A 13,010-nucleotide genomic window follows, 5' to 3' on the forward strand; every position below is an offset into this window, starting at 1 on the left:
CCGATGTCCGATTTCATACCGTAACATTTTTTATAGATAAACAACTTTTCCATAACTTCAACACTAAACCCACAGTAAGTTCTCAAATTATAAAATCTAACGATGTATGTGCACACGGAGATGGGACATGAGCAACATACAAAACAAAGTAAAAAAAAAAAGTTACTCTATCGAGACGTGAACTTGAGTAATCGCGGCGAAAACTCCACATCGCTCCAACTTCATCAATGGTAATACATATGTAATACTCTAAGCGCAATATTCAGATGAAGAAAACGAAAACGCCTATTTGGAGTTACTTAAATAGGTTCCACATTTAAGTTTACTGATTGTTGGGGGTTCGGCATTGAAATGAAAGAAGGAACATCGATCAATGAAATCTGCGTCGAAGATCATCCAACATCAAACTGGGGAAGAACGACTAGATTGACTGGTTGTAGCCCCTACAAGGACATCCTCATTAAAATGTAAGTTAAGTTTGATTGATGGAATAAAGATTTATTGTGGGGAAATAGTTTAATACAGCACCTCCATTAGAGAATGCCAATATGGCAATCCATGTGGAAGTAAGGAAAACTAGCTGCTGACTCTAAAATCGTTGAACTTGGAAGCTGGCGCAACAAATGGTGTAACATCGAATGAAGCAGAAATTTAATTTCAGAAAAGATGGAAGAAGTTACTTGGTATTTTCAATACCTTACTCATGTAGTAAATGATATTGTAAGCGAAATGATGCCCTTTAGTAAGCAGCTTTACGCATGTTTCTTAATGATTGACTAGTCAATACTTTCGTCATTTAGTTCTATTTTACGTGGAATGTACCTAGGTAGCTAGGTTGCCTAATTAACTAATCAAAAACATTATTTCCGGAAATAATTGTTTAAACCAGAGTAATTTATTGCATTGCGGCCATAACTTGTTTGTTTGTCCTAACAGGCACATGTATTAGCATACTATCTCCGTTTGTTATATCTAATTTTTAAACTTTTTTAGGGGGAAAATCATCCTAATAAGACAGGCTGAGTACCATAATATTCCTATAAAACGCTACCCTCTGTTTAGTATCTCTTAGATGTGAGACTTGGGTGAATTAAATTCTAAACGGACGATATTTTTTTCTCAGACTTTCCGCACTGCCTCATGAAGTACGTTAATGTCTTCTGCTACAACCCTTGTCAAAGTGGGAAGACGATCTTGAGACTAATGGAGGATTCAATTCTTTGTCGTTTATTATTTTTGAGGAGGTTGTAAAATTTGACTCACCTCCCCTTCATTTCCATTTGATCTATGAATACGTTTTTCAGTGTTGAAAAATCACTACAATCGACTAAATTTCTGTGGAGGGAGAGAAAATAATTTTAAGTCAGTTGCTGTCTTTCTGGATACTGCTGCGGATGTGTTTCCGAAGTAACTTTCATATTTTAATTCGAAGCGTAACGCATTTACATATCGTTATTATACATTAGCATGTCGTGTTTTTCTTCTCTTGTAAAAGCCATTTTGTTAATAAATTTGCGTTAATTTGTATAAATGCAGTTGTCGTTAAACGAAATTCGGTAAAACTGTCGTAAAACGTTTTTATTGAATAAAAGAGTAAATGTTATTTTCCAAAGGCATTTTTGGCGAAAACGGAATTTTTCACATTTGCACCGAAGTGCTGGACTCACCTCGACATGTAATTCATCACCATAGCAACAAAAAAAAAAACAAAACTCAAACGAGTGATAATTCAAGATGGTGCTCTTAAGGAAAAACAAAACTTGTGATGGTTGTCGAAAATCGAAAAAAATCAAAATATCTAGAAACACAAGCGGTTTTGCAACTGGAAATTCCAGGCTGGATCTAACGACAGCAATGCTATTCTGTAAGTTGACCTGGGCATAGTCCGTTGTGGCTTATTAGGCAATTCTTTTTGCTTTTAGTGATATTTATGTAGGATGCAGTTAACTAGTCTAATTGGCTAATACATAATATCCGATTATAAATAATTATTTTAATCAGAATAATTTATTGCGCTTTTTCAATTATTGATTTGTTTCTTATAACGCACGCATCAGTTCGCATTTGTTCCAGATTATTATTTCTCTTTGTTATGAGTACTCATCTAAGGGATCGTAGGAAAATAGTACTATAAAGACAGGTCGAGAAACCTCGCGATCTTACGTGTAGTATGCAACGCTTACAAGGAGCATTGCAATAACCGTAATTTTATTAGAAAAAAGACTTTAGTGCATTATTCTCGATATTCTAATTTCGCCCCCATCCAGCTACCCTTACCAGCTTTTCATTTTCAAACGGAAAGCTACCCATTGTAATATATTAAATGAGAGGTAATTCATTAAGGGATATCACTGTATACTAAGAATTAAAATTAGGTCCGCCGTTCCCTCTAAAAATTAAATTATTTTGTGTAAAATAAAGTGAATCGCTATTACATCGAACAAAATTGAAATTCCAACAATAAATACCTAAATTGGGCTTCGATAGCAATGCGGTAATGCCTCAGTCTTTTCCCTAACACTTTTATGCAATGATCCAGTTTTACTTCTGTTATTAATTATAATTCTTGAATTCGAAGACGTGAATCGTCGAAATTTCGCGGTCTATTTTCGAAAACGGAACTTTCTAAGTGACTACACAAAAAAAAGGGGTGCAAGGTCTGGAGATCGCGGAGGCTATTCCATTGCTTCTCCTCTACCGACGCATTTCCCATAGAAAAGCTCATCAAGATTCCCTCTCACAGCCATAGCATAATGTGGTGATGTGTTATCTTGTTGGAATCAAATATTATTGGCTACTTGTTCCGCATTTTCTCCAAGAAAAATTGCGGCGATTGATGGAACTCTTTAGTTTTGCAGAAAGTGCAAGTATGATGCTTTGTTTAAGTTTCCCTCTATGAAAAATGGACCTATGAACTGGTGGCCGATTATACCCTTCCATACATTGGGTTTTCGTGGATATTGTGTATGCTGAGTCTGCATCCAATGGGGATTGTTTGTGGACCACTAGCTATTATTATGGCGATCTGTTTAAGTAAAATGTTGCTTTATCCGAGAATAAAATTCTGAAAAAGAATCTATTATCCGGATACCTTTCTCTTACATCAATCCACAAAATTTCATCCTGCGATCAAAATCTTAAAGCGTCAACTCTTGGGTAAGGGACATTTTGTATGGATGAAACTTTTCTCGGTTTAAAAGGTTTCTTACTGATTTTGAAGATACATTAAATTCATCGGCAAGTCTGCTAGTGAACTGTATGGAGTTTTCATCGATAGATATAAGAATGTCTATTGCTTTATCGGTATCAGCCGCCGTTCGAGGTCTTCCACATTTTGGAGCAGCTTTCGCATTTCCAGTTTGTTGAATTTTTTATTAATCCCACAAACTACCCTTCTATCAATAGGGCGATCTAGGTATTTCTCATTAAATATGAGACACATCTCTTCGTAAATTCTTTTGTGGCCTCCATACCCCAAACATATTAGAATTTCAATTCTTTGCTTCTCAGATAAACGATCTTCTCTTTTATATCTTAACTGTAGTATATGTATAACCGCTGGATTCAAATACTAATGAATTCTGTGGAAGCCACAATATTTTGTATCCCAAAATTTGTTCACATTAAAGACGATTTGGAATTTCTACATCTTATTGCCATATTTTCACTCGCATTCAAAGTGAAATATGAATGAATTGGTATCTAAGAAACAAAGATTAAAATTTTAAATCGTTTTAGGATGTGGGCTTTGTTCTACTTTTTTTAAGGAAAGTGTAGATCCAATTTTAGTTTGGAGTATTCCGTTGTATCTCATACTGAATTACCTTTCGTTTGATATACTACTACGGGTATCTTTCCATTTGAAAATAAAAAATTACCAGGGATAGCTGCATGAAGATGAAAAATTTTAATATCGAAAACAATGCATTAAATGCCTTTTTAAATAAAATTATACGTTTGAGCATTTTTTTTTAATTATCGGGTTTATAAAAGTTATAAGCGTGTTGCAATACTCCCTGCAAGGGCTGTATATATGAGGCACTCCCTTTAAATTAATAAAGCATTTTTACTCTGATTTAATGCGATCGCAATATCGTAAAAGGGCGATTTTTGCACAAACGATTTTTCACTTATTTTTGGCAGAATCTGCCCTCGGTGGCCGGCAAATCCTTTTTGGAGAGACCCATACTCAAAAATTTCATGATGCATAAATTCATAATTCCATCATAGTTCTCTGGGTGCGTTTAGCCAGTAGCGTGATACCGAGCACTTAAATACCGCCGCAAAAAAAAACCAATGATTAATGGCAAGAATGCCCTTTTGTGAAATACTGAGCTCAATAAAGCTAAATCAAATACGTCAAGAATAAAATAATTCGAAATATGCATTCGTACGTAGAAGGTCTTGTACAGAGATTTTAATAATTCATAGAGTAATAACTGAAATGATAAATTCAAGAGTGCAACTCATCTAACTCGGTTTACTCAAGAATGCTCGCTTTAGTTCCGATGCTATTTTCAATCCAGAAGCATTCTCCCTTTTCTGACAGGTTATTGGGTTTGTCGTGAGTTAAACGTGCGACATAACTAGATTTTATAGCTTAGGTAAATTGCCTTCGCGTATTAGCACTAGTATGACAAATTGTTTCTCTTTTGCCTAATTAAGTTACATTTTCACCGTTGTTAACCCCAAACTCTGGTTCGAGCATTTCTTTTTCCAGTTCCAACACGTACATACATGACACGCTATTCAGAATTGATTTAACTAACCAGAGTATTGCAAATTCGTTAGGTGCATTAACGTGACCGGTAATGTCCTCTTTCCCAGTTGGGGACAAATCCAATATCCTGTTAGAAAAAGCCATCGCTGGCAGTGGGGACTGCTTGTGGACTCACAGTAGTAACACAATTGTGGCTAAAACTAAAACAGTTTATCGTACCAGCTCTGCTTCAACGTTAATGTAAAGTAATTATTCTATTTCCAGCTCATTTACAAAGGGAATTAGTAAATATGGAGCGTAAAGCAGAAGCTGATTTCCACGGAGACGTCAAAAATCTCATAGAACAGCTCATTACGTTCATAATCCGGTGCAAGTAATTTGAGACGCACAAACGATATTTCAAATTGAGGTAATTGTCTTTGTGCCGACATGGTTTCACACATTATGCATTTCATATTGCAGCCAACAATGCTAGGTTACTCCATCAAGTCATTTACTCGGAAATTCAGAGACGTTACATAAATTTCGACACCTTTTATTAATGACCATTCACCATTTTATACAGGTTATTGAGAAGTTCGTAGAAATAACTTCTAACCTAAACCGTTCAAATCCTGACTTAAACTAAAATAAAGACACAAAAGACTAAGCTGAAGAAAAAGAATATCTAAAAAATTTCCATATTTTGAAAAAATGGGAAATGTACCTACGTTTTGCCACTTTCCTTCTAATTAAATTCTAAAATTTTACCAAAGTTTTAAAATTTGATGAGAGTTCTGGAAGTTCTAAAGTTAAATTAAATACAGTGACGCATTTCTTATCTTATATATCCGAGGATTTTCAAAATATACGCTTAAAAAAGGGCGATTTTTCCTTTATTTTGTTGCCTTTCTTAACGTCTCCCATCCCCCTGCAAAAAATATAAATAAATCACCAAATTCCTTCTCTTTAAGTTTTGAACGGTGTCAAGAAGTTTTTCGGCTCTCAAATTTAATAGAATTTAGTGATGCACGTGGTTTCTCAGACATGCAGTAAATTTAAAAAAGGATTTGAAAAATTTTGTTGATGATTATTGTGAACCTTTCAATTTCAACAAAACCCATTGGTGCAAGTCGATTCTCGATGCGGAAAACGATTTTCCACATAAAAAAAATTAGGAATCAAGTCAAGAATATAGTATTCAAATAATTCGTTATTCAAGTTAAGAATTTCAACAGAAAAAAGTAGAAAATTTTAAGTTTTTAAGAATTGAGAAGAGAATTAAGGTTTTACCGATTGCAGAAACTTTACCTAACTCGAGTAACGTTAATTGACCCGAACCGATTTTTTCTAATCCAGCACTGTTCTATCTCATATGGATTACCCTAGATATTGTTTTTAGTAATGAAAAACTGAAAAAGATCTCTACCGAATATAAAAACTGATCTCATTCTATAGAAAATTCGGTTTTATAATGAATCATAATCAATTTTAATCAAAATTAGCCGATTCTGCATTTTCTGGAGATTACTGCGAACGATATCCAGGGTATAAATAATTCCTGGAGATTAAAATGTAAAATTTCTCTGAATATGCATTTAATTTAAGCCGGTGTCGAAACAATTACATACATTAATTAATAATAATTGTGAAAAGAGCAAACAACTTGTAAGGGCGAAGTCGGATCCTGCATATATTAGAATTCATTACAGTGCCGGCACTTCATGTTTAAGGCTGTTCGGGATTTTCACTTGCATCAACGGAGTTAGGAACTTATATTGTTATTTACGTTGTGACATAGATCCAGCTGGATTTTTAGTGCTTTGCGTTACATTACAATTGCATTAACCAACCTATTCTGGGTGTGCTTTGCGGGAAGCTTATTTGTTACACAGCTGAGATTTCAGGAACTTTGTTTTCAAAGAATATCTTCCTAGGGCGCAAAATAGATATATCAGTTAAATTCTCGGAACCGTTATTTCAGCTATTGGTTTAAATATTTGTTCGTCCAATGCAATCGAACTATAACAGTAAAACTAAACTAGTTATTGGGTAATACCAATAAAAATTGGTAAATGTCTAACTATAACACTTACGTTGAAAGAAACCTTTTCATAATAAACGGTTTTATTCCCTTTTATGTATATCGATAGGGAATTTGCAATCGGAAATGCAACTATTGAATTTCAATTCTGAACAACTCAATTAACTAAATTGTCTTTTAAGCTGTGTACACGACTATTTACCAACAGCATTATTATGCATCTAATTATTCGCAGGTAATTCTGGACACGATTATTAAGAGGCCGATCATTAAATAATCCAGCCCAAGCAATTACAACTTTTTATTAACAAAGAAGGGAGAAACGGTTATTTCGCCATTGTTCGAAAACTCTCAGCCCGCATCGGTGTAACATTATACAGTAAACTAATAGAAGGATAATTTTGAACAGACAAAAACAATTCAGTCTGTCAGAAAAGTCCATTTTCATTATGGTAGTAATGTTCTTTGCCTTGCGTCAGCGTTACAGAACGAAAAGTTCGAGGCATCTGGAATTAACAGGATATTCTCAGGAAATGCGTTACAATACAGCCAAAATCCCAAACAAATATACTTTATACACTCAACCGTGAAGTTTTGGACAATTTGTCTCTTTTTGTCACAGTTTCATCCTTTGATAAGCCACTATTTGAGTTACACACCATGCTTTAGCAATTCCAGCATTTATTTCACATTCAGAATAATTTGCTTTTTTATTTTATAACAGAGGAAAGTGAAGCTTGAGCTTCGAATTTTTCTTTCCTCCGACTCAAAAATGTTATTGGATAATAAATCTGCTAACATTATACTCGAAACGTGTCCTATATATCATTTTAATTTTATTGATTATACAAATTTTATATTAAAATCTGCTTTTATTACGCTATTAATACGGCCAGTAAATTCTTTTATTTTAATCCAACCCCTATAACGCTTAATAATGGCAAATCGATAGGTTTTTAATAAAAAAAATTTACTAGAATTATGCTGTTTTCCCATGAAACGTTAAACAGTTTTATTAACGAAATATCGGGAACAGCATTTTTTCATAATGGAGACTTGTCTGTACCTTTTAATAACTCGCAGACTCAGATAAATATCTAAATGAGTTGGGACATTCTAAAGCGGAAGTTAGTTTAAAGTTACCGAGGAACGAGTTTTGCTTTTACTGCTGGAAAAGGCTTCAAGAAATGTCATATTTAAAGAAGCCCAAGTGGCGGTTTATGGAAGGAAGTATAACTTTGAATTTCTTCGGTAGTTCTTAGAACAAAGTTTTGGTGACTAAATACAGATAATTTAATTATTATTAGCACTGCCTTAGACCAATTTCCTTTTAAAAACGAATGTACCTAAGAGTTTGGTTTGAGTCACAAACAGGATAAATAGGAATGTTTCGGCAATTATATTTCACAACACAATGTCAATATTCAGAGAAGAACGCGTGTTTCCTTTTTCTCGCCCAAAGCTGAACTGAGGAACGACTAAGGAAACTCACTTTTTTTCCCAATGCAAATATTTCCTTTGTTTTATTAAACCTTATTTATTTGAAACGTCCATATGAACGCAGAAAATTCATAATTTCGTTCGTACGAGTATTTACATAAAAAATAAGAATATGAAACTTTAATCAGGGGTCGAAACCCCTTAATTTGTCCAATCGCTATCATCAAACGCAAATAATTTGCCTTATAAATGCCTAAATAAGCACCGCATAAATTAAAGGATTTTACATTAATATAATTATTCAACGAATTACAAATATTTGCCCGTTAACAAGTGTTAACAATTTATGTCAGTTTTCATTCAGAGCGTTATTTTTCTTTAAGGGGGAATTCGCAGTGTTGTCCGGAAATTATACCAAACATGCTGAATAAAACAATATCCATCAGCAAGTTGGTTTTTTGCCATCTACATTTGTTAAAAAACCAATTACGCTGCACAGTGGCGTTATTGTTCTGTATTGGGTCACACACAATATAAGCTTGGATTAAAAATAGGTAACATTCGGGTACTTACCATAAAAGCGTGGAATGTCCTCGTCAACTTGGGCGAAGGTATAATAAGCACCACTGAGTCCTAAATAGAACGGTTTACTACTAATGACACTAAGTAGCAGCGTTTTGATCGCGTTTACAATAACTAGACAGTTCACTGAAACCATTGTCCTATAAATTCTCTAAACACCAACAATAGCTAAGGTAAACACAGAATAACACGGAACAAAAAAATTATGTACAACTGGCAACAACAGCAAACAGGCAAAAGTCCTTAAAAGTTTATTTTTGAGTGACGGTAGTCATCAATTCATCCGGGAGTTCACATGGCAGAGCCTCAAAACATTTCAGAGGGAAAAGTGAGCGCGATTACGGCGGAACTTTGTTGGATAGGTCGTGTATAGAGCGGGGTCTGGACACAAAATGGGAAAGCACTCGATGTGCGGGTGCTTTTATCACATTGCCAGAGAATTTTGCCGCCCTTACTGTGCGCCCTTCTGAGAAATGTAGGCTTGCGCCATCCTTTTCTCTATGGATTCTGGTTGCGCAAGCTTTTGCTCCGCTTTCAAGCAAAATATTGCCACAGAAGATGAATCCCGAATTATTTAAATCCCCGACTTGTTTTTTTAATTGGCTTCAATTAACTAAGTATAGTTTTGGTTTTATTAATGGTGTCCCTCTTTTGTTTGAGGGGATCTGTTCTGTCTGCAGAACAATTTAAATTGTGCTTTTAATTCAGGATCAGTTAATTAATTTTTACGCTATCACACTACGCGTTTCAGTAACACTGTAATTTAGAGACTTATTAAAGGAATTTGATCTATCCGACTTGATTGAATCGTGGAAAAATGTCATCAGTACCATAACGAAAGAACGATAAAAATGCTGCAATTAAACCCCTGTAATTTATTGAGCATTTCTAATTTAAACAAGTTGGAAAAAAGTATGTAGGATTCGGCAGATATTCAGATTAGTAAGCTCCCAGTAACTCTGAGGCATCCTTAAACAAATAGGCATCTAGGGGTAATCAAAGTATTATATATAGAGGACTAAAAGACCTGCGGAAATTAATTCAAAATTGAAGGAAATATTTTTTATGAAAATGCTGAAACGCGTCAAGTATTATTTATAATTGTGCATTATTTCATGTAATGGACATGCGCACCGAGTTACCCGGGTCGAAAATGAATGTAGATTTCAATTTTTTTCTCATGAAACCTCACGAATATCATGACGTTTCTGAGTTGTTTTGAGAAACTCTAAATGTATTTCATGTAACACACCCACATAATAATAATAATAGTAATAATAATACGATCGATGGATTGTATAAAGGGGGCAATTAGAGTGGCCTGCTAGGTCGCCTGACTTCAACCATATGGACTTTTTTATAGAGTAATCTAAAGCATGGGGTGGATTTAAATAAACCCAACCACAAAGTGAAAAATAAAATTACTCCAAAAGTTCAACTAATACCTCCACAAATGGTAAAAAGAATTCTTGAGGAATTTGAGGTCCGACTTGCTCATCCTCAGGAAGTCAACTGGACGCAGTTCGAATATTTAATACATTAAATTGATCTATACTGACTATTATCTTTTAAATATTAACGGCTCTGTCGGTATCTCTGTCACAATGGATTATGGAAATCTTTGGGACATTGATGCCCATTAGTGGGTTCTGCTTCCGCGGCTGGTTCCTGGAGTTTTGGAGTATCCGAAGGACCACTCTCGGTTTCTGTCAGACCGATAGGAACTGAAGTTAACTGACTTGAGAAGTGATCTTTAATCGATTCATTTACAACCGAAGTTTTAAATTAATTTAGTTATGAAATCGGTACAAGTATGATCACAGTTTTACGAGTACCTCACTTCTGGGGGTTGCAGCACCAAATTTTTGGTTTCTCAAGTTGCTGTGAACTTGAAAACTATGAAAGTTTTGCGAGTGTGTTATCTTGTGAACTGCTACGTTTTGTTGGTCTTAAGGAACTGATCGGTCTCTTCTTTTTCTTCCCAAAAAGTCTGTTTTCCGTTCCACCTTCAGTCGGGACTCGGAATTCCCCGTTCTAAAGTCAGGCGTAACGTAAAGATAACCCAAGTTTGATGGCTTAATGGTCCGTGCCCTTGTAGACCCTTGGTCGCTGACATCTGGTCATTTATTTTAATTGGTTGCAACCACCAGATGTTGGCTCTCACTTATAGTCCATTGGAGTCGAGTATTTGGGGGAAGATTCTGAGTTCCTTGAGTGTGGGCAATAAACCATACATCCCGGATCCTTGAATCAAGTCGAGAACTCTACCCGATTTTATGATGCGCCTTTCGGCAATTTTTGTTAAAGAAATTAGGGATTTTCCCAAAAGTCTGAATTGAGTTCAGACAGTTTCTATGTGATGTTTTTTCCGAAAACTATTAAAAGCAAACGTGGGCATATTGCATGAAACATATGAAATTTTTCAAACCGCTCGAAAACGTCATAACATACATGGAATCCCATAAGGGAAAAAATAACAAAGTACATTTATCTACATCATGGGTAATCCTGCATACATGTCTGTTACTTGAAAAACTGCACAGCTAGAAGCAGTTTTATGAAAAATATTTCCTCCAAGTTTCAACGAATGTACTTGGTGTTGGATGTATAACTGACTATACAATGTGATTCAAACCAATGTGGACGCTTATATGGTAAAATAGCACTAATTTAATATTTTAATAGAATATTTTTTCTTTCGACTACTTTTCTCGGCATGTACTTTAAGAGAGCAAGATGCAGCTACCTCCAACCATTTTTCGGATAGGAAATATGCCGTATTGACCCATATATTAAATGTTTTCCTTATGAGATCAAAGTGAGCATGTCGGAAAGAATAAATAGAAAAAACCGAAATTTGTCTAAGGTAAGATCATTTTCGATTTAACATAACGTGTTTAAAAAGAAGTATTCGACTGCGTGTTAAAGGAAAATATCAACTATTAACCGCAAAAATAAAATGGCGAACAACCAGGTCGAACAAGAAATCCGGTTAAATCAAATTATTGAGAAATTCCAAAGAATATTAGGTTATTTTGTGCTACTGAGGAAATGCCAAAATTTCGATAATATAATTAACCTAATGGTCAATGTAGGTCACTGTACCATCGCGAGTACATAAATCAGGCCAGTCCTGGGCACTAAGAAGTCGCAAAAATAAAATGAGGGAAATCGTATTAATAAGAAATACTAAATTAAACAAAAAGAACCGTTATTTCCGGTAACTGTTTTACAAGTTCCGCAGATATAAGCGTTACAAAATTATGATTGAAAATTAAATCCTGCAACTTCGCTTTTTACTCTTTAAGATTCTGTTGGGGATGCATTTTATTTTTGCAGTGAGAATATGTTAACAGAATTCAGCAATTCCTGAAACATCATCGATAAAATGTTGATAAACGGCAAAGAGTAGGTACCCCACAATTAACCCTCCCTTTGAAAATTACATGCTGGTACGTGATGATGCAATGTGGGCGCTTCCATGGTAAAGTTTCGATAGCTTTTGCAATATTAATGGGACATTCTATTTTTTTTTAAAGTCGTTTTTTTTATATACACTGTCACAGATCTACCTCCCGACATTTTTCAGAAATTTCTCATACCGTGTGTAATTGCGACCGATTAAAACTATTTAATAAAAACTCATATTGAGCGTTCGACTTGTTTGCAAGTAAAATAAGATTAAAAGTAGAGATTTTCTAGTTAATACAGAATGTCGAACTGCGCATTACAAGTAGGCTACTGTAAATTCAATGAAAATCTTCTCTAAATTTACTTGCAATAAAAGCAAAAAAAAACGATTTAAATCTGATTGTTTAGAAATATATATAAAAAAAAACAAGTAATTTCAGGTTACTCAGAAACGATAAAAACCGCTATGTAATAGATACACATCGGTTTAAATTAGGAATTTAGTCGAGAGAAAGAATCAAGCGATCAGATCGCACAAATTTTTGCAAAGGCATGAATCAGGTCAGTTGCGGTCACTCTAAGTCACAAGAATAAAATTAGGTCAGTCCAGGTTAAAACGAAACACTAAAATATGTCAGGTTATTTTGGGACCTATTATGTAACGTTATTGGCGTCCTCTAGATATTGTAGGTGTACGGAATTGGCGGTTATAGGACAATGAAGCAAACACTAAGATGTTTGTTTTATTATCCATAACGTTTGGACTGACAACTGTAGTCTTCGGCCAGTCTATTTTATCGGTGGTAGAGCATTGTCAAAAAGCGCGATTAGCTC

General features: G+C 34.8%; 1 protein-coding gene across 4 annotated transcripts in view; it reads right to left on the reverse strand.

Annotated features, from left to right (window-relative positions):
- Ptp99A (Protein tyrosine phosphatase 99A) overlaps positions 1–9,133 on the reverse strand; it is a 286,683-nt gene extending 277,550 nt beyond the window's left edge. For all 4 annotated transcript variants that reach the window (XR_010733676.1, XM_066299450.1, XM_066299452.1 and 1 more), the window contains exon 1: positions 8,757–9,133. Coding sequence is in view for 3 of the 4 variants with exons in the window: in XM_066299450.1 (XP_066155547.1) it covers positions 8,757–8,901 (145 nt within the window). In the remaining variant the exon portion in view is untranslated. The remainder of the gene's footprint in view (positions 1–8,756) is intronic.
- Between the last annotated feature and the right edge of the window lie 3,877 nt (positions 9,134–13,010).

The sequence above is a fragment of the Euwallacea fornicatus genome, chromosome 33 (assembly GCF_040115645.1).
Source record: "Euwallacea fornicatus isolate EFF26 chromosome 33, ASM4011564v1, whole genome shotgun sequence".
NCBI classification, from domain to species: domain Eukaryota; kingdom Metazoa; phylum Arthropoda; class Insecta; order Coleoptera; family Curculionidae; genus Euwallacea; species Euwallacea fornicatus.